This window comes from Pleurodeles waltl, chromosome 9 (genome assembly GCF_031143425.1).
Source record: "Pleurodeles waltl isolate 20211129_DDA chromosome 9, aPleWal1.hap1.20221129, whole genome shotgun sequence".
Lineage (NCBI taxonomy): Eukaryota > Metazoa > Chordata > Amphibia > Caudata > Salamandridae > Pleurodeles > Pleurodeles waltl.
The window spans coordinates 995,300,587-995,326,390 of NC_090448.1; the positions used below are offsets into that span (position 1 = coordinate 995,300,587).

The 25,804-nt window shown below is 45.5% G+C and overlaps 1 protein-coding gene across 3 annotated transcripts in view; it reads left to right on the plus strand.

The window, feature by feature from the left end:
- The window catches only part of DLGAP5 (DLG associated protein 5), a 152,952-nt gene that overhangs the window by 71,114 nt on the left and 56,034 nt on the right, over nt 1-25,804 (plus strand). For all 3 annotated transcript variants that reach the window (XM_069208536.1, XM_069208537.1, XM_069208538.1), the window contains exon 11: nt 21,411-21,505. In XM_069208536.1, coding sequence (XP_069064637.1) covers nt 21,411-21,505 — 95 coding nt within the window. The remainder of the gene's footprint in view (nt 1-21,410; nt 21,506-25,804) is intronic.

Here is a 25,804-nt window from a genome sequence, read left to right on the forward strand (position 1 = left end):
CCCAGTTTCATGGTGGCATAGTAAGTGGAGGTGCAGAAAACAGAGGACTACTCAGGACTGCGGGAGCGTCGAGATCAGCAACTCCCTGGAAGGCGGCAGATGAGCTGAAATAAAGTGCAGGGTAATTGCGGGTGCTGCAGCCAGGTGAGTTTTTGGGGTGAACGGTCATAACCGCGTCGGCCTACCTCTGGGAGCCGCGGCAGTATGCCCCATTTCTGCTCAATTCCCCCGAGTGTTAAGTGACCCCTAAAGGGTCTGTGGCTATAGCCCTGCAGTTGCTTGACCTGCTCTACAGTAGTGGCAAGTTTGTACAACGCTTCACTTTATCCAAGGAGCTCAAGTGCGGTGGGTTACTTCATTTGCAAAGTAGGATTGAACTATGCTGAAATTTTGAAATTGGGACAGTCCTGTGGTGGTGGGGCGGCAGTCCAGGCAGAAAACTCAGGTCTTCACCTGTATTTCTTGCATGATGAAGAGGCAGTGAGTACTGGCATTAAAAAAAATCCCCCCTAAAGTCATCTACTACCATCTTCCGATCCACTTTCATGAGTGAAGAAGTGTATTTACAACATGGCTCAAGCAAATTCTCTAGAGTTTAAGGAGCGAAGAAAGTGAGAAAAGCAAGGGCCCAACTAAATTGTTCCAGCACAGTGAGTCTAATAAGGGGTAGCCTCGACCAGTTAATTGTAGGAGACGGCCTCTTAGGAATGGGGAGGGTACCAGATGCGGATGGAACCGTGACCCCAAGGGCACCACCCTGGGTGAACTCTATCAAATAATTTGTGGGGAAGCACTTACAGGGCACTCCATCCAAAAATGGAAAAGAAAATCTATCTACCTGGTTTCTTCTGTTACCCTTTCAGATGAGAACATGGCAGAGCGTCATGAATTACAACTTTTCTCTGAGAAATCCCAACCTCATAAGGGCTAAATTCGGTATATATATCTGATGTTAATAAAGAAAAGAGATAGTTACTATGAAGGCTATTCCTTTGCCCTGAGGCGCTTAAGACAGAACGAGTGGTCCAGGGGTTGATACACAGGGGTGGTAAAATGAAAGCCCAGTGTGTTACACAACAGTCTCAATCCATAGCGAGAAGTATGGAGGCAAGGAAAGTCAGGGTATAGGTTGCACACAGGCTAAAGCAGCCCACCCACCTTGCACCCATATAACCCGTGTAGTAACATCTGTAAGCAGACAAATCATGTTAATTGGGACTTTATGGGGGTTACCCCAGGCACAGGCACACGATGGAAAGCAGAGAAGGTAGACTTCAAGTTACTTTGTCCAAAGGGGAAAGATATAGGGGCATTCCATTTGATCAAAACAGGTATGATTGTCTGGGCTTGGATGAGGACATGGGTAAATGGGCTGCCCTAAGTAATGTGGCCTAGGGATAGCATTACTTTGCTCTCCTGGAACACTTGTGGCGTAAATAACCTAAAGATGCTGCAGATTTTTAGAGAAATAACAGAACAGTATTCAATTTTGTGTTTCCAGGAAACATGGCTATGCAGTAAACCCCTGCAGATATATGGTTTTTTTTTAAAGTCCACAGGAAGGTGTGTGATAACCTAACAGGGCGGTCTTCAGGGGGCTGCTAACGTTGATATCTTCCAAAATTGCCGCCAGGATATGGGAAGTTAAGACATGCTGTAACATGCTGTAAATGGTTCCTTGCTGCCTGTTATATAAAACTGTTTAATGCAAATAAGGGTAATGAGTGTGTCATCATCCTTAACTTTTATCTTCACAATTATTATGGAAATATGGACTTGTTTAAAGATGTGATTAGTATAGGTGTGCTGTACCATCAATACTTGCTTATTCTAATGGGTGATTTCAATCATAAATTTTCTGAAATGGTGGACGAAAGGTTTAGCTGCTTTTAATATCAAATGTGCTTGCTCATTTGCAAACAAGGCTAAAGGAAGGGATGTAGTTCTGTTAGATTTTCTCACATCAAAGAGACTTGTGAGACTAAATGTTCATTTGTTAGTAGACATTTCAGCAAGGAAAACATTCCATTATGGCAATCAGAACTGCCCAATAGATTACACGTTTGTGCAAGCATGGTCCTTCAAGCACTTAAGTTGATTGAAGACTTTGCACTGCAAATAAAGCGAAATCATATATGGAGAGGTATCCTGTGACTTTCTGCTATGCTATGAGGAAATAATAAGGGAACTAAAAATCGACCGGATGGTTTTTAAAAATACTCACAATGAAATTAAGTCTCTGTATCAGTCCAGGAACAGTTGATTTGACAAAGGGCCTGTTATGTCTCCATTAAGAAAATAATTTAAAAAAACGGGTGGCCAGTAAAAAGCGTGAATTTAAAGCAAAATGTTAAAAATATACTGACATTTTGTAGGTTAGTACGAAGTGGGATAGGAAAACCCCAGGGGAAATTGATAGGTTTGATGGGTGAGGATGCTTGGGTAGAATTGCTGGAGGAGACCTGTAACAAAGACAGTACACTTACCCATTGCCCAATAAGATTTCTTATAAAGGAAGACACAAAGAGGTTTTCAGCACGAACAATTAGGAAAACAATTGAAAGATTAAAACTTACAAAGGCAGCGGGTTCAGATAATTTACTGGCAGTAATAATAAAAACTAACATAGCCTGGTGGACCAACCTGCTTCATCCCCTTTTTCAGGAAATCTTCTGGCAGGAAGATTCAGTGATAGTTGGAAGAGGGCAGTAATCAAACTTATATACAATAAAGGCGGTTATTCCCTCCCAGGAAACTATCCACAAACCTTAGACGTAGGTGGGAAGGTCCTCTCAAAAATCCTTTTGGGGATGTTAGGGGACTGGGCAGAAACCAAATGCAATCCTCCCACAAGAGCAAGGAGGTTTTAAGGGGGGAGGGGTGACTCGACGATCAATCACTGTTTTAATTTATGGGCCATTGCTAAGAAATCAATAGAGAAGTGTGGAGGACTTTATTGCTGTTTTGTAGATTTTAGCTCTGTTTGATACTGTTGATCAGGTTTTGTTATGGTAAGTATTAGAGAACTTTGGAATTGCCAGTGATTTTACAAGAACTCCATAGGGATAATTGGGTTAAGTAGAGCTAGATCTTGAGGGATCTCTCTCTCTAAGAGGATCGAGATAAGAATGTTTCTGAGACAGTAGTGTGTTTTGGCACTGACCCTATTTTCCTTATTTCTGGCTGACTTCCCTAAAATACTCAGCCAATCAAATATTGGATGTATTCTTGGACTACTGTAAAATGAAAACATTATTATGGAATAGACCAACGTACTCCTGATAGGGAAGAGGAGGAAAAGGTTGAGTTGGGCAATAAACAAAGTCAAAATCAGGACAGTTGGGAAATATAAATACTGACGGATGTGGTTCTCCAATGATCTACTTGGGAAGGATCACTTAGCTTCTATACAAGCCAAGGCTCTCTTTTGTGGGGAGGCCTGAATACATTTGATAATCGCTAAGGGGGGTCCCTCCTTGAAACCTGTGCTGGCAGTCCTTCAGGGGTCTGATACGGCCACAGATCCAGTACGGTGCAGAGGTGGTCGGCATCGGTGGTAAAAGAAATCTGGGACCTGGAAGAAGTAAGTTGCTTAAAAACATTACTTTCTCTTCCATCTACAGTGGTGCAGGCAGTTACGGTTGAAACTGACCCTGACAGGATCGATTCACATGCAGAGATAATAACATTTCTGATGGATACAACTACCTGTGGATTCCTCACCTAATGAATACTCCCATTGCGCCAGCATTCGACGGAAATCTTCTTCCTAGCTTCTGCACGTCGACGAGGACGTCACATTTGCCCACGCGACGCCGTCTGACGTCCTACAGGCAATAAGAGGTCCTCGCCGACGTCAGTTCCCTTTTTTCCGTGCCATTCGAAACGGTTATCTTCGAGGGAGCTACTGTTGCTGTTCGGCAGTTACAGTGTGTTTTTGGCTGTGTTTTTTTCTCTGAGGTTACTATGTCTCAGAGGAAGTCAGGTTTTAAGCCCTGTCGAGAGTGTGGGGGCAAAATGTCGGTTACTGACCCACATTCGGACTGTTTGTGGTGTTTGAGTTCCGACCATGATGTGGCCAGGTGTGAGTCATGTCAGCACATGAATCCGAAACCCTGAAGGAGCGAGAGGCCAAACGTTTTATGGCGAAGTCGAAGAAAAAGGAGAAGAGGCACCATAGAAAATCCTCCTCGACGAAGTCTCATCGACGTCATAGAGACGCCCGGTCGAGTAAGGAGAGGTCTCGGTCGAGGTCGCCATCCACTCGGCGTCGGAAGACTTGGGAGGTCAGTCCCACAGTCACTCCTCATCCGTCGACGCCGTTTCCTTCTCCAGCCTTGCCGACTTCGCCCGGGTCTTCGGGCCAGCTGCCTTCAGTATTTGAGGTGCCACAGCCTCCAATGTTCTCTCCGACGTTGCAGACGTCGAGGCCGGCGTCGGTGTCACCTTCAATCCAGGCACCGCAGTATCCAGCTTTTCCGGCCCCTGGAGACGATAATACCACATTTTTAAATGGGATGTTTTCCATCTTTCAGCAGATGGCTCCAGGTGGTGCACCGGCTGGGCCTTCGGGTCCTTTGGCTTTCAGTTTGGGTGCTCCGGCTCCGCTGCGACCAGCACCCTCCATGCCCTTTCTCCCCCTGGGGAACGTGGGCTCGGCGCCGGTGTCGGCTCCGGTGGCTCCAGAGACTTCGGCTCCGGAGGCTTCGACTCCAGCGGCTTCGGTGTTTCGGCCAGTGACGCCGTCTGGGCCTTCTGCGACTCCGAAGCAGTCTTCTCTTCATCAGACTCCTGGTTCGGCACCGAAGCTACCTGTGGCTCCTGTTGACCCGGCGTCGGACGGATCCGGTGATCGGCGTCGTTCTTCGACATCTGCTGATGCCATGTCGACGCCGAGGATTGAGGAGAGGCTGCACTCGAGGAGACATGCTCTCCATCTCTTGGAAGAACAAGAGTATCAGCAGGTCCTGGAGGAAGGAGAAATTGAGGACTCTGGCGAGGGTCTTCATGGGCTGGACACCGCTAGTGGTCTTGATACTTCCCCTGAGTGGGACTTGTCATCTCCAGGGGAGTATACTGAAGAGGCGGCCACTTTTCATGCTGTGATAAAGAAGGCAGCTAACTTCCTGGAACTGCCTTTGCCGGTAACTGAGGCGAAGCAAAATCTGCTGACTGAGGTTTTACATCCGGCCTCTACATCAGCAGAACCTCTTTTACCGTTTAGCGAGACGCTGCTGGAACCTGTGTTGGAGGTCTGGAAGAAGCCGGTATCTTCCTCGGCTGTCAATAGGTCTGTGGCCAGGAGGTATCTGGCTGCACCAACTGACCCTGACTTTCTTTCCAGACACCCTACGCCTGAAAGCTTGGTGGTCCAGGCTTCCTGCTCGGCAAGATCTGCGCCTGGGTCTTTTCCATCAGTGCCAGCGGATAGGGACTCCAAAAAGATGGACATGCAATCCAAGAAAGTGTTCTCGTCCTGTAGCATGGCGTTAAAGTCCACCAATGCTACGTGTATTTTGGGGAGGTACATTTATGCTTTGATGGATGAAATAACATCTACACATACAGAGGTTCCTCAAGGACTGTTGAATCTCGTGTCAGACGCTCAAGCTGCTGCAACCCAGGTTATCCAATCTGGGTTGGATACAACTGCCTCGGTGGCCAGAGCGATGGGCACGGCTGTGGTTGCGAGAAGACAGGCTTGGCTTCGCAACTCAGGGTTCTCTTCAGATGTGCAGTCGACCCTGTTGGACCTCCCTTTTGATGGGGACAAGCTCTTTGGTGCCAAGGCAGATTCGGCTTTGGAGAGGTTTAAGGAGAGCAGGGCCACGGCCAAGTCGTTAGGATTGCAAGCCACTTCTTCTGCCTCCTCCAGATTTTTTAGGATGTTTCGAGGATTTGGTCGCGGCTCATCCTCTCCCTCCTTTCGGGGGAAATTCCAACAGCCTACCTCTTCTCACACCTATAGATCGTTTAGAGGGAGGGGTAGGGTTCGTACCAGGGGAGCCTCTCAGCAGCACTCTGCCTCTTCCTCTTCCTCTGGAGGGGTGCAGCAGGGGAAGCAGCCTTAGGCTTCTACCAATTCCCGCTCACTCCTCTCCTGTAGGGGGAAGGTTACTGTATTTTCTTCACAAGTGGGAGGTCATCACATCAGATGTCTGGGTTACCAGCATTGTGAGAAAAGGCTACACCCTTCCCTTTCGGGAGTTTCCGCCCCCCCCCCCCCCCCATCCCACCCATCTTATTGTTCAGAAGAACACATCCTGTTGTTAGAACAGGAGGTTCAAGTCCTCCTTTTAAAGGGCGCGGTGGAGTTGGTTCCAGAGCAGGAAAGGGGTCAAGGTTGTTATTCGAGGTACTTCCTGATTCCCAAGAAGGATGGTCGGTTGAGACCAATCCTGGACCTAAGGATTTTGAATTGGTTCCTCAAACAGGAAAAGTTCAAGATGCTGACCCTAGCTCAGGTGCTTTTGGCGTTGAACAAGGGAGATTGGATGGGGTCTGTCAACTTGCAGGATGCTTATTTTCATATCCCGATACTCAAGTCGCACAGGAAATATCTCCGGTTTGTGGTAGGGTCGCAACACTATCAGTTTGCGGTCCTCCCGTTTGGTCTTACTTCAGCACCTCGAGTCTTCACGAAGGTGATGTCGGTGGTTACGGCAGAGCTCAGAAGGAAGGGGATAGCAGTATTCCCTTACCTGGACGACTGGTTGATCAAAGCCAAGTCCCCGGAGCTTGTGTTGCATCATCTGCAGTCGACAACCCAGTTGTTGTTCGACCTGGGCTTTTCGGTGAACGTGCCCAAATCTCACTTAGAGCCCTCTCAGCGCCTCCTGTTCATAGGGGCAGTACTGGATACAACATTGAATCAAGCCTTTCCTCCGCCTCAGCGGATTCAAGACATTCAGGCGTTGGTTCCAATGTTTCAAAGTGGAGCGGTCATTCCAGTCCTCCAGGTCCTACGTCTGCTCGGTCTGTTTGCCTCCTGCATACTGTTGGTCACGCATGCTCGCTGGCACATAAGGGCTCTTCAGTGGTGCCTCCGAAGGCAGTGGTCTCAACACAAAGGAGATCTCGAAGGTTCTGTCAAGATCTCCAGAGATGCTGCCACGGATTTGAAGTGGTGGATTGCGGACGACAATCTTTCCCGGGGAAGGCCGTTCACGCAGCCTCCACCAGTGACCACGGTCATAACGGATGCTTCCACTCTAGGGTGGGGAGCTCATCTGGGGGACCTGGAGATCAAAGGGCTTTGGTCTCCAGAGGAACGGATGTTTCATATCAATCTGTTAGAGTTACGGGCTGTACGTCTGGCTCTCAAGGCCGGCCTTCCTCCCATCCCTTCGCGGTCAGTCGGTTCAGGTCTTGACGGACAATACTACCGCGATGTGGTATATAAACAAACAGGGAGGAGTGGGGTCGTACCTTCTCTGCAGAGAAGCTCTTCGGCTATGGTCCTGGGCAAAGGACCATCAGATTTGCTTGGTAGTAAATCATCTGGCCGGAGTCTTGAATGTACGTGCGGACAATCTGTCGCCATTTCTCGGCCAACCACGAGTGGCGTCTCCATCCAGATCAAGTCCGTCTAATCTTCCAGATGTGGGGGTTTCCTCGGCTAGATCTGTTTGCCACCCGGGAGAACTCGCACTGCCCGTTATTCTGCAGCCTCCAGTATCCGGTGCAAGGAGCGTTGGGGGACGCGTTTCAGAGAACCTGGTGCGACCAGTTGCTTTACGCGTTTCCCCCCCATACCCGTGATTCCTCGAGTGTTGAGGAAAATTCGCCAAGACCGGGCCCAAGTAATCTTAATTGCTCCGGATTGGCCAAGGAGGGTGTGGTATTCCGACCTTCTCCAACTCTCACTGTGCCCTCCGCTCCGTCTCCCTCTCAGGGCAGACCTCCTCTCGCAGTCGCAGGGGCAGGTTTTACACCCCAACCTCCAGAGTCTGCACCTTCATGCCTGGAGATTGAGCGGGGCAACCGGAGTTCCTTTTCTCTCCCACCTGATGTAGTGGATGTTATCTTAGCGGCCAGGCGACACTCCACTAAATCTATCTACGCTAATAGGTGGTCTAAATTTGTGGTATGGTGTGGAGAGAGGCAGATTGATCCCTTACGTGCTCATTTGTCAGACGTTTTATCTTTTGCTTTGTCTTTAGCACAAAGGGGTTGTGCAGTGGCTACTGTTAAGGGTTACTTGTCTGCTTTGTCAGCCTTCATTTGCCTTCCAGACCAGCCTTCGTTATTTAAATCTCCTATAGTGCTTAGATTCTTGAAGGGCCTTATGAATAAATTTCCTCCAAATCCTTTTGTTATGCCTCAATGGAATTTGTCCTTGGTCCTAACTTTCCTTATGGGGTCCCCTTTTGAGCCTATGCATTCTTGCCCCTTAAGACTGTTAGTTCTTAAAACAGTGTTCCTGGTTGCTATAACTTCTGCAAGGAGAGTGAGTGAGTTGAAGGCTTTATCGGTAAAACCCCCTTATACAACTTTTTATGGGGATAAGGTGGTGTTGAGGACCAACGCTGCTTTCCTTCCGAAGGTTGTTTCACCCTTTCATTTGGCCCAGACAATTACTCTGTCCACGTTTTATCCTCCGCCTCATCCTTCAAAGGAAGAAGAGAGACTACACCGCTTGGACCCAAAGAGGGCGATAAGCTTTTACATAGACAGGACGAAGGATTTCAGGCTGGAGGATCAGCTTTTCATCGGATACGTGGGAAAGAGGAGAGGAAAGGCAGTCCACAAGAGAACACTCTCCAGGTGGGTTGTTCTTTGCATTAAAATGTGTTACTCTTTGGCAAAGAAGGATCCTCCTGATGGTATTAGAGCTCATTCCACCAGAGCTAAGTCGGCCACTTTGTCCTTGGCCAGAGGTGTTCCTGTGGTCGACATCTGCAAGGCCGCAACTTGGTCGTCCTTTCACACTTTTGCGAAACATTACTGTTTGGACTCTGAGGTCAGAAGGGACGGCCATTTTGCACGGTCAGTGCTGCAGGATTTCTTGGTTTGACCATTCAGGCACCCACCACCGAGCGCGGTACTGCTTTGGGACTCTATTCATCAGGTGACGAATCTACAGGTAGTTGTATCCATCAGAAGAACGAGTTACTTACCTTCGGTAACGACTTTTCTGGTGGATACATTAGCTACCTGTGGATTCCTCACGGTCCCACCTGCCTCCCCGTTGCCTGTTTGGTCTAACCAAGTAATTCTTGAGTGTGCTCCTTTTGGTTTTAAGGACTGGTATAGATTATGTATATATGTGCATATATATATATATATATATATATATATATATATATATATATATATTAAATTAGTAGTTCATCTTCTCGCAATGATGTGTTGTTTACAATGTCATGAAATATTCCTTTTGTCTTTCATCTCATTGGATTATTGTTCTCAGGCACGTAAAAAATATTGGTACTGACGTTGGCACGTCGGCGAGGACCTCTTATTGCCTGTATGACGTCAGACGGCGTCGCGTGGGCAAATGTGACGTCCTCGTCGACGTGCAGAAGCTAGGAAGAAGATTTCCGTCGAATGCTGGCGCAATGGGAGTATTCATTAGGTGAGGAATCCACAGGTAGCTAATGTATCCACCAGAAAAGTCGTTACCGAAGGTAAGTAACTCGTTCTTTGGATACAAATAGATTGTGATATTTCCATAATTTCTCTGCTATGTAAAAGGGAGGGATTACAAAGTGAGTTATTCTGGGCCAGAGGAGGGAGAATCCTCAACTGCTCTTTGAAATTAAAAATAAAAACGCCAGAGGGTATTGACGAGAGGGGTGAGTAAGGCTGAGCTTACAGTAGTCAAACAGGTCTCCAGAAAGGAGGACTTTATACAGCTAAAGAATAGGAAATCTGTTTCCTACCTGATGAAATCATGGATTGGAGATGAGACCTTTCCCTACCTGGAGAAACTTCCTAATGTACAGATGCTTTGAAGTCTCCTGAGTTTTAGATCTGGAGTAAACCAAGTTGTTTTGATGTCTGAGGTGCACGGAACTCTGCTAAATGAAGATAACATTTGTAAATGTGGCCTTAACTTCAAGGGAGATCTAAAACACACCTATGTTTACTGCCTGTGGTTCTTAGTTTAACTGAAGTCCCCGTTAAAACCAGTTTAAAAAAAAATATCAAGGACAGCAGGCAAGCGATTAAATTACTTGTAGAAATGAGATTACTGGATGTAACTTGTGCCATGGGGTGACTTTTATTGTCTGTGGAAACATTTGAATGGTTGAATTTATATATTTTTAAAGTATTTGGAGGGTTAACTTTTTATCTTTTATGAAGCCTTCGGATTCGTAGTTTTATATATGATTGGATGAATTGTGGTTTTAGTGGTGTTTTATCATGATTATTGCTCATTTTAACCATTGATCCTAATTGTTATTTGTGTTTCAAGAATTCCTGTTTGAAAGACTAAGTTCTGATTAAATGTGTTTTGACTGACTGACAGGTGAGAGTTATCAAACGCATACAGGACAGTGACAACATTTAGATGAGCATCTTACTTGATTGAAAAAGCGCACCGAAAAGGAATCGTGGCAGTGTTTGTTGAGAACATTTTTCTGGGTTGCTGGAATTCCTAGAGGGTGGTCTTTGAAACAGAAGATAGAATAGAAAATTTGATTTTTTTGCTGGACACAAGGCACCCATTAGCATCAGTATGGGCCAATGCCTGTTGCTTCTCCAATGTCCCAGTCCCCACATATCGTGATATAAGGCGGGGCTGCCCTGCTCTGTCTTGGAAGCTGAGACCGCAGCTGTAAACACATGGAGATGGAGGAAGATAAGGAGATCTCTGTTGGTGGTAATGTACAGAGTCCACATAGTTTGTGGACTTTGTGCTCCTAATGTCTGAGCCAGATAAATCAACTTTGGCCAATATGAAACTTAAAGCAAAGGCAACCCCCATTATGTGGGCAGAACAGTCAATAAAATACTTGAACCTGACCATCTAGAGATTTGGAGAAGGCTTAATTACTCTCCAGATGAGCCAAATAGCGATGCCAGTTGCAGTCTCCTGTATATCTTGGTTTGGGTTTCTCAAAACAAAGCCCAACCAGATAAGCCCACTAGGCACAGTGTATACGTGATGGAGACAACAGTGGTACAATGGGACTCTTTTAGTAGAAATCACTGTTAGTAGTCAGTCAGTGGTAATCTAATCTAAATTCAAACATTAATTGATCAATCATATATATATATATATATATATATATATATATATATATATATATATATATATATATATATATATATATATATATATATATATATATATTTTTTTGTTCATCAAGTTTACATAGGAGCAAGACCCAGCTGTGATAACAATGCAGCCGACTCAGTATTGGATTTATTCTTCACTTTGTGCATTAAGTAAAAACAATACTGGACAATATCCCTGGTATTTGTAATAAGTTGAAAAGTCTTATGGCTTCATGGATTGATCGGTGAATGTTTGACTTTAATTTGATTACAGTTAATTGACTGCCAACAATGATTTTGAATAAGCGTTTGATGGGACTACTGTTCTCTCTATCTTGATTAGGGGGCATAAACATTGGCAAGATGAAGATCTTCCCTAGAGTCGTATATATTTTCCAAACATCCCGATTTTAATACTTCTAACTAATAAGACTCCACGGGAGGGAGAATTACTCTGGCTGATCTAGTAATATACTTCAGAGCAGCTCAGTTATATTTCTTAATGGGCAATAAAGGGAAAAAATGAAGAGTATTTTCTTGGATAGGGTGGTGGTTGGTTTAGGGGTCTGACAACACGCAGAGTACACTGTTCCAAAAGGGCACATAGGGAACCCGGAGGTTTAGGAGCAAGAGCCCTCACGCACCCAATAGGATGTCATGCTTCATTATCGGGAGATGCTCCTCGTCGGACCGGCCCTGCAATGTCTAGGCACTAGGCAGACTCGCATCGCAACAGGAGAGAGAAAATTTTAAAATTGGTTCTAAACCTCCATACCGAAGTCATTTACTAGTGAAAACCGAAGGCCTAGACCAAGATTAAAAACAACGTGAAAGTGAACATATGAGGGATAATGCTCAACCACTTTCTATAAATGAGTCCGGGCAAGGGAACTATCACTGGGCTTCTAGACATGGGTCGACATGTTTTGCGTCTGGTGGTCCGAAAGGATCCAATGACGCTTCATCAGGACCAACAAAAAGAAATAAACTCCTCCTGGAATATATTTGAAAGACAGACCCAGTAAGGTCTGCGAAAGGTCAAAAAAAAAAAAAAGAGTGAGGTTACCACTCAAGTCACTTACATTGAAGTCTATTGTCCGTTCGGTCAACTAAACATAAGGTCACTCTGTAGAAAAAAAACAAAAAGAGAAAAAAGAACAGTGTGTGTTTCATAAATTCAAGCACAACCCGTGTTCAAAAAGTGCGCACACAGTGTGGAAACCATAATGCAATGTGAGGAACGTTAAAGGGCTTAATTCCCAGATTTTAGGACAAGGTTCCCTGGAAAGAAAAGGCCTAGGACTGTAGGTGCTACAGATAATGAAACACTCATTGCAATATGTATACTGTCAAGCTAGCCAGCACGTTGTAGTATACTACATGTCACGTGCAAAGTATTGGCAGGTAATCACCAAAACAGTTATTCACCATAGTCTTCTGTACATGAAGGGGAAGGGCTCTTCAAAAATTGCCGGTTGGAATTATTGTAAAAGCAGGGCACATAAAAACGGGATGCTTACCAGAAGGAATTACTTAGCAAATGGACCCATTGTGATGGGCCCTATAGGAGGCAGATCAAAAACGTTAAGCATTAAAACATAAAAATAAAACCTGGTGTGTTAAATTCCCAAGCCCCATAAATACATTGAAAAACTGCTGATCCGCGTTACTTACGTGACCAAACAGCGGGGAGAGGCAGTATCTAAACGGTAAGGGTATGTACTCACTACTCATCCAGCGGTCCGTACTTCTTGCACCTACCCCGGTAGGCTCTTCCCGCATTGACAGATGTCTGGGTTCCTGGTCGTTATTTAAACTCAGGAATACGCGGGAACCCCGCATTTCCGGGTAGCATTAGGGCAGGGGATAGCAACTGAAGGTGGCTCAGCTAGAGCCGACTTCCCGGGAGAGTGGTGGAAATGAACGTAGGACTAAAGTAGTTGAAGACTTTTGCGGGTACCATATTGGATGTCAAAAAACGCTCTCGGTTGTCAAAACACTATTTTAAACTAAAAATAGAACTATATCAAATCGGATTATAACAAAATAGGCACTGTGTTGTCCAACAGCGGGTACACTTCTTCCCCCAGTGCTTAAAAACAAGTCAAAAGGGGAAAAACCAGACTGCAGGAACGTCCAGTTCAAGGACATTATCATATTACTCGATTTTCGTGGTGTATATATGTTGTATAATCATCACCCAAAGAGGTTATAAGGTGAAAAAAACAGGAAAAGGCTGCTCACTTGATAGCCAAGATGTTCAAATTTTCAGTCAGTGGAGGAGTTGGTACTAAATCAACATATTGGTACCAGTGTCTAGATGATTTAAATTACAACACTGGTGACTGGAGGATGTTATTATCCCGTGTCATTCTAGTGGAATTACATTTACCAGAAAACATTTTTGGTCATTGGGACAGGGAAACCCAAGGTATGTCATCATTTTAGCCCATTGACATGAGTCTTACGTTTGAAAACCCAACATTGTTCTAGTCTTTACAGGGAAAACGTACTGTCTGTTCCCAGTTTGGGGGCGTCCAACACTGTCCATGTAAGGTCATCAGGGGTATGTGGTGCTGTTAGGTAATGGGCACACAATTTAGTTGTCACACGTCCACATCTGATGTTGCTCCTTTGTTCGCTAATTCTCGTCTTCACTGGTCTGGTCATCGTACCAATATACTGTAAATTGCAAGGACAAGTGATCATGTAGATGCAATTTCTGGTGTTGCAATAAGTATGTTTGCTGAGATGCCATTGTCCAATGGGGGCAAGTCTAGAGATTTGAAATGTCCGGTTAGTGGGCAAACACTGCATTGTCCACATGGATAGTGGCCCTTCATCTTTGGAAGATTCAAAAGGGTAGTTTGAGTGTTATCCCTTTTGTTAATATGGGGGCATGTATGTACCACCATATCTTTATTATTGTGGGTTCATTTGAACCCAAATAGTGGTTTCGGGATCATCTCACCATCATTATTTAGGATCGGTCATCTAGTATTGATGATTTTTTTTTTTTTTTTTATCTGATTGGATGAAGGAGTGAAGGTGAAAACACAGGTCATACGCATCTGTTGTGCCTTATTGTTAGTCTGTAGGAGGGCCTCTCGATTGTTGTTTCTGGCCCTTTTCCGAGCCTGGCTGACAACACAAGGTGGATATTGGCGTGCATGTAATTTAACCTCCAGGTCACCAGCTTGAGTCTCATAAACATTAGGTGAACTAGCGTTGCGTCTCAGTCATAGGAATTGTCCAAAAGGTAGATTATCCAGTAGGGGTTTGGGATGATGACTGTCATATGGAAATAAATGGTTGCGATTCCGGGCTTATGATAGGTGCATGTAGATAGTTTGCCCTGATTAATACTGATCAGAAGGTCTAGAAAGGCTACCTGGGTAGATGAAACCAAGGAGGTAAACTTCAAAAAGGGGTTGAGTGAATTTATCCATTCAGTGAATGTATGGACTTTAGAAAGGGGGCCCTGCCACACAATCAAAATGTCGTCAATATAGCGACGCCAAAGTTTAATGAAGTTGGAAAAAGGGTTCGCAGTTGAAAGGATAAATTGTTTCTCAAAGCTGTACATGTAGAGGCAAGCTAAACGAGGCGCAAAGGTACTGCCCATTGAAGTACCTCGGATTTGATGAAAAAGCTGATCCTCGAATTGGAAAAAGTTTTTTCTGTCATAGCTAATCTTGCACATTGCATTATGAAAGTAACCGGGGAAGATAGATTCCCAGGGACTTCTCGTAGGGCTATTTCTACTACTTGCAATGTCGCTTCCTGAGGAATGTTTGTGTATAAGGCCTCAACGTCAAGGGTAATCCAGCCTTTTACCTCCTCTGTACTGTTGATGGTCTCAATCAAGTTCAAGACATCCTTAGTGTCCTGTAAATAAGTAGATGATCCTTTGACAAGTGGCTTCAAAAAAATGATCACAGAAGAGGGATAATGGTTCAAGTAAAGAACCCAAGCCAGAAACTATCGGTCGTCCAGGGGGTGGGTGTTTTGCTTTATGGATCTTTGGTAAACAGTAAAAATACGGGATCCGAGGATTGGAAGTATCCAGGAATGCAGCCGCTTTTGGGGAGATTCAGGTGTTGGTCAGCGCCTCCTCTACCATGGTCCTAATCTGTGCTTGGAGTCTCGGAGTAGGGTCGGTGGGAATGGGAACGTAGTATGAGACATCACTCAAAAGACGTAGACATTCTTATCCATAGTCCTCTGTGTACATATTAACTATTGCCTCACCCTTATCGGCTTGCTTGATTGCAATGCTTTCGTCATTAGCCAATACCCGTAAGGCTCTCTTTTCAGGGGTAGAAATATTGATAAATGGATGTTTTGGACGTAAACTAGAAATGTCTGACAAAACTGCCTTCTCAAATGCAAGGACTTCACAAGGCATCGCTGAGAGAGGGGGAACAAAAGTTAGAAGGTTTACGTAAACCAGAATCATCAAGGGGTGGCTCCGTGGTTCTGTTCTGAAAAAAGAAATGTAGCCGAATTTTGCGGAAAAATTGGGAAAGTTCACAGTTGAGTCTGAAAAAGTCTTCCGTGGGGGTCGGGACAAAGCCCAACCCTCGGTTCAGGACGCGAGCCTCTTCGTCGGAGAGTTGCCTTGAGGATAAATTCACCACTATGTTCTCTGGGGTGGGTTTTTTCCTTGGCTCCTGGTTATCATTTGTGGCTCTTCCCTGGTCCATTGCACGTGCTTGCCTCTGCCCCTCCTTCTGCCTCTTCCTCTGCTCCGTCTGCGGCCTAAAAAAGCATACATGGCATTGGAGGCCATGTCTGGAAAAAAGGGTATGGTGTCTGCCAGGGCATGGGATGGTTGGCAGCGAAAGGAGGGTAGTGATAGTAGGCTTGGTTTAGGGGTCTGCCTCAGTTTATGGTGTACATCTATGGGGTGGCCCCCTAGTCTAAGGCCAGACAACCCTTAAAGATAGTGTTTGGGTGTTCAGATAGCAAAAGCTCTCTAGGGGTAGCTGTGGTGAGCAGGTAAAGCTTATCTAGGAGTAGTGTAAAGCACTTGCAATACCACAATACTCAGCCAGTAACTAATCACAAGAAAGAAAAAAAAAAACAGATGTTGCAAAACTAAAGTTTTCTTTATTACAACACTAAGGCTATACTGACATTGGTTTATCTCAACTTGTAGGTATCTCCACGCAAAATATTAGCAACAAACATGAAAAGCATTGAAATACATTAGACCCTAGGAGGGAGGGTGGCAGGGGAAGCAAACCATATACTAGAAAAGTGGTTTAAAGATGCAGGTGCGCAACCAAGGTAAGTGTGTTTGAATCCCAGGGCTGAGGGAGTACAAAATTCAGTTCCAAAAGCAGACTAGCAGCAGTTCCAGGGGCCAGGAGCAGAAGCTGTCTTGCAGAGAGATCCTTGAAGAGTTTTGATCGACACATCTGAGAACTCCCCCCCCCCCCCCCCCCCCCCCCCTCAGGGGAGCCCTTAAGTAACTCTAAAAGGGTTGGTCACTCTCTGTAGTGACCCACCTATCGGAGAGAGGGTCAGGGAACTCATCTATGTGGCCTAACCAGTCAGATGCTTCCAGGGGGCCTCTGCCCACCTTGTTTCCAAGATAACAGAATTAACCAGCCACCTATCGGAGATCTGTGCACCTCCCTAGGGGAGGAGCTGGACAGAGTGGTGGTCACTCACCTGTCCTTTGTGTAGTTTCGCACCAGAGCGGGGAACCGGGGGTTCCTGAACTTCTGCAAACCGGATTATGCAAGAAGGGCACCAAATGAGCCCTTCAAAGCACTCTGGTGGTGCCCAGAGGGCAACCGCAGCCCAGAGACACCTGTTTCAAAGGGAGCAGTGGTCACATTGCTCCCTTGCATGAAATCCTTTGTTCTGCCTTCCCCTGCTTGAGTTAGGCTCATCAGCAGGGGGCAGAAGAGTGCTTGGGGTCGGCAGCAGCGTGGGCTGACAGCTAGACCCCATAAGGCTGCACAAGCAGAACTGGGGGATCCTTCAAGGAACCCCCAGAGTACATGGGATCATGCAACTAGCACTGGAATCAATGTATGATTTCAACATGTTTGGTACCAAACATGCCTAGATTTAGAGAAGCCATTATGTAGTTGGACCACTCGTGTTGGCCATGATCCACTACATACCTCAAGATGGCTTCCCTGCACTTACAAAGCCCAGGGAATGGAGTCTTGGGTTTGTAAGGGTACCCTGCTCATGCAGGAGTGCCCTAACACTTAAGGGCATGCACCGTCCCCTTGGGCTGAAGGGCCTACAAGAGGGGTGACTTCCAGTGTCCAGGTGCAGTGACTGGGATATAAGGCCCGCCTTATATCTGAAGTGAAAGTTGCATGCATCATTTCATGTAGGCTGCAAAGTCAGGCCTGCAGACACAGTTTGCATGTGCTCCCATGGGTGTCATAATACATGCTGCATCCCATGGGAGGCCACTGGTTTTCCAGTTCCCTCGGTCCCGAAGTATCATACTAGGGACTTACATAGGTGCACCAGTATGCCAATTGTGGGGTGTAATTTTTTTTTTACCAACAACCAAATTTAGAGGAGAGAGCACAGACACTGTGGCCCTGATTAGCAGGATCCCAGTGCTCTACAGTCTAAACACACTGACTCCAGGCAAAAAGCAGTTGGGACTATGTCGAAAAAATGCTATTTTCCTACAGCGGGTAGGTCATAATGGACCTGTCTAGGCTAGTATGCTTATCTCTCAGAAGCGCCTACTTTGCCACTCTAACTTTAACATTCCAGAAACTCTGGGACCAAATATCCGTCAAAGGGGAATTTAAAATGTTCCAATGTCTTAAAACTAACATATTGTATAATCCGGCCTTTACTCCAGCAATGAGAGTAGAACCTTTCAATACCTGGGTTTGGAGGTGAGGGGGCAGAATATGCAGAACCCTTCTCAACCTCTTAAAGCAGGAGGGGAAAAGAAAATCATTCCAACAAGATGACAATATCCCTGAATCATGTCACTTGCAATTTTGCAACTTTCCCATTTGGTGCTACACATTTGCTATACAAGTCAGCAGTTACATGACCTCTTACCCTATTTGGAAAGCCAGCACATGGCATTTTTAGAGTCTAGGGCCTCAATATCCAATACATAGCCAGCCCTGCTCAATAGCAACCAAGTAAGCACTCATTCTCGCAAAGACAAGCATACCTGAAAAGAGAAATTCCAGACAACCAATGGAAAATGCTTTGGCAACACATCCCCAAGATCTTCTAGAGTATACTATCTCTCTGTCTCTCTCTCTATCTCTCTGTCTCTCTCTCTATCTCTCTGTCTCTCTCTCTATCGCTCTCTCTCTCTCTATCGCTCTCTCTCTCACTCTCTATCTCTCTCACTCTCTATCTCTCTCACTCTCTCTCTCTCACTCTCTCACTCTCTCTCTCGCGCTCTGTCTCTCTATCTCTCTGTCTCTCTCGCGCTCTGTCTCTCTCGCGCGCTCTGTCTCTCTCGCGCGCTCTGTCTCTCTCGCGCGCTCTGTCTCTCTCGCTCGGTCTCTCTCGCGCGCTCTGTCTCTCTCGCGCGCTCTGTCTCTCTCGCGCGCTCTGTCTCTCTCGCGCGCTCTGTCTCGCGCGCTCTGTTCTCTGTCTGTTCTCTGTCTCTCTCGCGCTCTCTGTCTCTCTCGCGCTCTCTGTCTCTCTCGCGCTCTCTGTCTCTCTCGCGCTCTCTGTCTCTCTCGCGCTCTCTGTCTCTCTCGCGCTCTCTGTCTCTCTCGCGCTCTCTGTCTCTCTCGCGCTCTCTGTCTCTCTCGCGCTCTCTGTCTCTCTCGCGCTCTGTCTCTCTCGCGCTCTGTCTCTCTCGCGCTCTCTGTCTCTCTCGCGCTCTCTGTCTCTCTCGCGCTCTCTGTCTCTCTCGCGCTCTCTGTCTCTCTCTCTCATCTTTCTCTCTCTCTCATCTTTCTGAGATGCAAGACAGACTGACCTCTGAGCCCATCTGATGGCCCTGCAAAGTAACACATAGTGGAAGGTGGCGGTGTGGCGTTTTAAGAATAGTCTAGACTACCCAGTCCCAGAAGACCTGAAACTCCTATTATCATAGAACAGACTAGAAAGATTGGAGGATATGAAGGCTCACAAATGGGCCCTGCCAGCGTCTGAGAGGGGTAAGACAGCTGATAGCACTATATAGGAGGTAATAAGAGAGCTCCTTTCCCCTCGTATCACTATGGCTCAACACACTATGGCACGATTTAATATTATGAACAGCTTCTGTATAACCTCACACGTTAATAACAAATCAACAGAAGAATTGCAACTTTTTGTTGACTATTTCTCAAGGCTATAATTCACATGCTTTAACTCTGCTGCTTTAAAGCATTACAGCGCTTCAACTAATGTCTCCCTCTCTAATGAACAAGCACAGTGGGCCACACGTTGAGGGAACTCTTGTCTTCCAGATGCTTGATCACTTACCTTACCCCAGAAGTCCCAAATAAGGCTGAAATATACCTCAGTAAACTGATAGAAAAAGTATAACAAATACCATAGCCACACACTCAAATCTCCCAGTTTTGCCCCTGAAGTGAGTTTAATGTGAGGCAGGGTGGTAAGGTGTGATGCTGAACTTAACGGGATACGGACAATTGGACAGAAGGGAGGATACACATTCCAACATAAAATATTAATGACCCAAGATGAAATAACTGACTTGAGAGGTCTACTGCAGTTGTTCTTAACGTGTGTTCAAGGTAGCCCTGGGCGGCTGCGAAACCTACCCAGGGAGTCTGTGACAGGTTAGAAAATTAAATAATATTAATAAAGTGTATATAAATAAAAAAGCAAAACGTAAAAGTGTTTCTTTTAAAACCATCTATAAATGTGAAGGAATTTGAAGTTAGAGGATAACAATTTAGTATCCTCAGATTGATTTGTGCGAGCAGCGTAAGTGCATCAAACAGAATATAGTATGGATGAGGAGTGTCCTCGATTGAATTTAGAAAACCTCCCAATAAAATAAAAATTAAATTTTTTGGGGGTGAATTAAATTGAATGTCATTGCTTATATTTGATTAATGCTTGTTTCTGTAATTTTATGTGTATTGTTTGTGTTTCAAATCATCCAGTGCTTATGCTGGAGTAGCCAGCTTCCAGTAATGACTCAGTAGGGTTCCTCAGAATCAAGTAATGTTTCAGTTGGGAGTCCCTGGGTTCCAATAATGATTACGAAGGGATTCACAGAAGTGAAAGTTAAGAACCACTGATCTACCATAACAAAAACCATGTACAGATCTAACATTTAGTGATGCAATCATCAAGAACTTTTCACAAGTCTTTGAAAGCTACCACAACTGAATATGCACTGACTCAAAGCTTGCTGCTCTGGAAAGTTTCCTTTTGTTCACTAGATTCTCTGGAACTAGAGAGATAGTTGAAAGATGTTGTTGAGTTTAGTGACTGTTGTTCGAGAAACTCCATGCCACCGATTTGTTTGGGATACACCTCCTCCATTCCTTTCAGACTGTGAAATGAGATGGCACAAGGTCAAGGCAACACAATTTACATTTTTGACTACCAATTGGCCACACGTCCCCATAGTTAGTATGTTCTCATTGAACAACTAGGGTCTTTCTTTATCCATAGAGAGGTATTGTGTTAAACTGTGTGATTTGGGTGGAATAGTAAGCATGTCTGATACAGATTTTTCTGGAATATCATTTTGGATACATTATCTGTCTTATGTAGACAGCAGGTAGTGGGTGTCAGTATGCTAAACGTCAGTCCCCACAAAGTAGCAGTGTACCTAGTGCATCAGGATCACAGGCTGTGTAGGTCCTGTAGAGCTTGCCTAGACCTTGTGCTGTGCTTATGTCTTGATCTTTTCACTGGCAATTGCTGTCATCCTGGCCATAGCCCACATACCTTTTTGTTTTCTGTGACACCCAGGTATCAGTACACTGCTTTACAACCAGGATGTGCTGCAGATGAATACGCATGTTGTGAATAAACACTACCACTGTCCCTCCATTTTTTAGCATTGGATACCACTTATAGCAGTAGATGAGACTTCATAATCTTTACTCAACAGATGATACTCCGATCTTCTTGTTTCTTTCAAATAAGTTTAAATGTACCAGAAATAGAAGTGAGGCCTAGTATACATTAACTGTCTTTATATCATTCTCTTTTTGTTAAGAGTTTCACTTCGTATATTTTTGTTACAGAGATACTCTCCGATTAGAGATCGAAAGGCTCACATTGTTGTGTGTTCACTGGGAACAAAGTACTGAGATGACTGATGGGGAAATTCCAGAGGATGGTAAGCCCTAGTAGGCACTGTGTACATATATAGATATATATATATATGCTCAACTTAAACCATGCCAATGAGCCTTCCATGAAGGGGTGATCTTGTCTTTTGAGGGTCCTTAATAGTAATGAAGATCTGTTGCCATGGTGTGTTTTTTTTTTTTTTTTTTTTTAAACTTTAATGTTTGCAATAACTTCTTACAGAGAAGAACACATTGCACTTAGGTACTGTAGTTTTCAACCTGATACATGGAACATCGTTTGAGAATAATCAGCAAATAAAGTACTTCCTGTTTATGATTAAGAGTATCACTGATGAATCACTCTGCATGAGGTGGTAAAGGAAACCCAGGGGTCATGTTTTTATATTAGTGCATTTTCTGCTTGAGGTCTATTGTTTAGTCTGAGTTGCCCGGCTCTAGGGTAAGTAAATAGTGTCTCAGTGGTGGCCAAATATCTCTGGGTCCAGAGGCATGGGGTTGCAACTGTGCATAATCTTCACTAATCTCATCACATTGAGGCATGCTTTTTAGCTAAGCTGCATCTGTGGGGCAGTCAACTACCCCAGTGTATCACCAATTCTCTTTTAGCAAGGTGGCGTGCCATTGAAGCAAATCTGCAGACAGACCTGGCGACATCACAGGCGTACCCCAGCAGTGCCACTAGGGGATCAGGTTTGAATGTGGCACCTGCCCTAGTGAAGACTAGGGAGAAAATAGTGGTCCAGAACTACCCTAAAAGCGGACACGTCCACATTAAGTGTACAAAGATAGCATCCAAGAAATAGCGTTGGTTTCAGTATTCCAAGTATTACAAAACAAATCTACCCATTTGATTGTCTTGATATTAACTGTAGGAAGCTGTCTATCTATGCAGTGTACCAATGTAGAGGTACACTGTGCAGATAGTACAGGTGTCCCTTATTGGCTGACAGAGGTTAAAGTAATAACTCTAAACGCTCTTTTGTGGTAGTGTGGGTGAGCAGTTTAGGCTTTCATAGGGTAATGCAAAGCCATTTGTTGGACACAGTCAATAAATGAGACAAACGCAAGACCAATTTTAGAAAAATGTTCAGATTTGTATATTAATTTAGGCTCCACGACCTACAAGATAATGCAAGTACTTTTCGAGTTGGCAATTTTTTTTAGAAGTGCAGCAAATACTGTCAAATCTGGGGCATGAGTCTCAAACGCAGTAATGTTATCCTTTTGGGAAAACCTACATTGCATAGGGTCACTTGCAATTGACTTGCAGGACCGTTCTTCTAGACTTAAGGTAAGTAAGGGGCCAAGATCTCTAGAACCACCAACAGTTTTGGGTTACCTGCCATGATGTGTCTGGGTGCAGATGTGCTCCTAGCAGTGGTAACCCCTGGGCACTACACATTGAAGTCAGTGGGAGCGGTGCCTGGTGAAAAAGGGCTGCAGATGGGGACTAGGTTATCAGTCTGGCTGAACCCAAAGGGGTGTGGGCTCTGTTCTCGAGGGTCTCAGCACCCAGCAACACGGTTGATTCTATTGAGCCCAGGCTGGGGAGCTCAGGTGCAAAGGTGTTTTGTCCGGTGGGTCACTGGCATTAGAGTCTCTTACTTCTCTGGGTCGACCTGGAGATGGGGAAATCAAGACAGCAGGGGCACTCTTGGTGCTGGCCTTGAAGATGATGTTGACATCCCTCATCAGTAGGTCGGTCTTGGCGGTGTTGGTGTCTGGTGTGAACACTAAACATGTCTTGGTGCTTGCAACTGGTTGGGATACTCTGGGTACTGGTGCAAGGAGGCTCAGGGCAGGCTCAGGCTAGATCAACGGGGCTGCACCACTGGACACTCTGGATCTTCTCCTGGTGAGCTGCTCCCTCATTTGACTCGATGGTCAGCCAAATGGAGAACCAGACAGTCTGGGTTGGTCCCTGCTGGTGCAGGGAAGTGGTTCCTCGACTCCAAGGGAGATGCTGACTGGAGGGCAAAGTGCTGGCAGTCCTCCAAGGTTCTGGGCAAATGCACAGCTGCTGGGCGAGTCAGGTCTTTGCTCAGGCAAGCAGGGTTTTGCGTTACGTTCACAGCTAGTCCACAGTTCTTACGTCTTCAGCTCTTTTTTGTCCTTTTTTCTTTTTGTCGTCAGTCAAATCTGATTTCCTGGTGTCAGGTGGGCACCTAAATACTCCATTTAGGGCTGTTTAGGGGAGTGTAGGGTAGTAGCCAATGGGCTACACCTCACCCCCACCCCACCCCATCGGGATGATTATACCCCTATATAACTTCTTCCTGTGGGCATAACCCTGTCCCAGAGTTCCAAGTTCCACCAAAAAAAATGGTGGAATCCTTCCTTTGTGGTGCACATCAGGTAACCCAGCTTTGGGGTGTTATTATCCTGATGGTGCAACACACTTACTTGCATAGCTAATTTTCTGCCTGTCCTAGTGCCAAATGGGGCAGGGGGTGGCATGCCCCAGGACTGGGGTAAGCTAACGTTGCATATCAAAGGACGGCAGAGGCTTTAAAGCCTCCAGCCCAGAAATGCTGATTTACTAGCCGTCCTGCTGGAGGAGGTGATAACATCTTCCTCTGGAGCAGGCATGGTTTCAGGCCTCCGAGCGTGGGCACTCACCTCAGGGTGGGTCAGAAACCTGTTTGTGGAGGCAGGCTGGTGGGTACCAGAAAACCACCACACTAGAGGACTAGTAGGTATCAGGCACCACCTCTAAGGTCCTGTCTGGATGCATGTCATAATAAATCCAAAACTGGCTCAGCATGGATTTATTAAGACTGGGTGAATGATACCAGACACCCTAGGTTTCAGTGAAGCCATTATGTCGCTGGGTAACTTGTAATGCTCAGTGCCCAGTACATACCTTAAAATGGCGTACCTGTTCAATTGCAATATCTAGCAGTAGAACTAGACATCACAGGGGCGTTTCTGGTCACATGTTATAATACACCCTGCCTTAGGCTTGCTGTAGGGGCATATAAGGCATGTAGTGTATTTGGGCATTGCACACAGGGTGTGTGCAATGTCATGTTTGCACAATGGTTTACACCATTTAACACATTCTATGTTGGCAGTCTGCATGTGTTTTTGTGTGGATCCCTTAGGGTGGCATAATACATGCTGTAGCCCATATTACCCATGCTCTGGGTACCAGGAGTGCCACTAACTAGGGACTTAAAGGGGTGCTAAAGTCCTTGCCAATTGAGTTACAATTGGGTATGTCATTTTTAGGGAAAAGAACACTGGCACCGGACATTCCTCTCGACCAGGAGCGACACGGAGCCAAGCGACAGGCCTCAAGAAACTTTAGTGACTGCTCCCTCAAAGCCTCCAGGTTCATGGCCCGGCACGTGGTGCATGACTTCAGGTCATGGTCACGCTCTAGACACCAAAGACACACAAGGTGCGGATCTGTCACGGATTTCATCTGATGACAGGAGTTGCAGGACTTGATACCGGTCTTCTGTGACGACCTACTCTACGCACCAGGTCAAAAAGCTTCGACAAAAGTCGAAAAAGACAGTCAAAATGTGACACTGGGATAGCTCTTCTTCAGATTTGTACATAGGCTAGGGCGGAAAGAAAAGAACTGATGTCAGCGTGCAGGGGTGACGCCTATATACGAAATGCGACATAATACGATGAGCATGACACCACCGATGGATGTGGAGTCGACTGACGCCATCTGACGGCACAGAGGAGTACTGCTCGAGGAAAAATCTCCAGAATTTCCCCTGGCATCAGTATGGATTTGAAGTTAAGAATTCGGCAACTAGAATGTCTCTACAGATAATGTGTTATTGAAGGTAAGTAACTTGTTCATCTAGTAGTTTAAATGGGAGAAAAGGTGGGAGGACATCTGCCAACAGAAGTAGTGTTTCCTAAAATAACAGCTTAGCCAATAAATTGGCAAGCCTTGCAAGATTTGTGCATGTATGAAAACCTCATCCTTGTATGTACACGGACATATGCAGTAGACACATGGCTGATTGCAGTCCTCATTTGGTATATAAATGAATGTATGCACATCTCATTTGGCTATTGCTTGCATTCCCCGTATGATTCTTTTTTTTATCATCAATGTTTTTGCAAGCTTTTTTTTTTTTCCTCCCCAAAGCATGAACAAGCCCGGCAGCAAATGTATGAGGCACCTATCATTCAGGCGCACCCTTCACCTTCGTCATTGCTCATTTGCTCGAAACACCATGCTGAAGCATTCTAACCATGAGACATAGCAGCCCCAACAATCCCATTACGTGAAAGGCAGTGAGCCATAAGGTCAGTACTAACCACCCATTGTTGTCTATAGTCCAAGGCCTAGATGG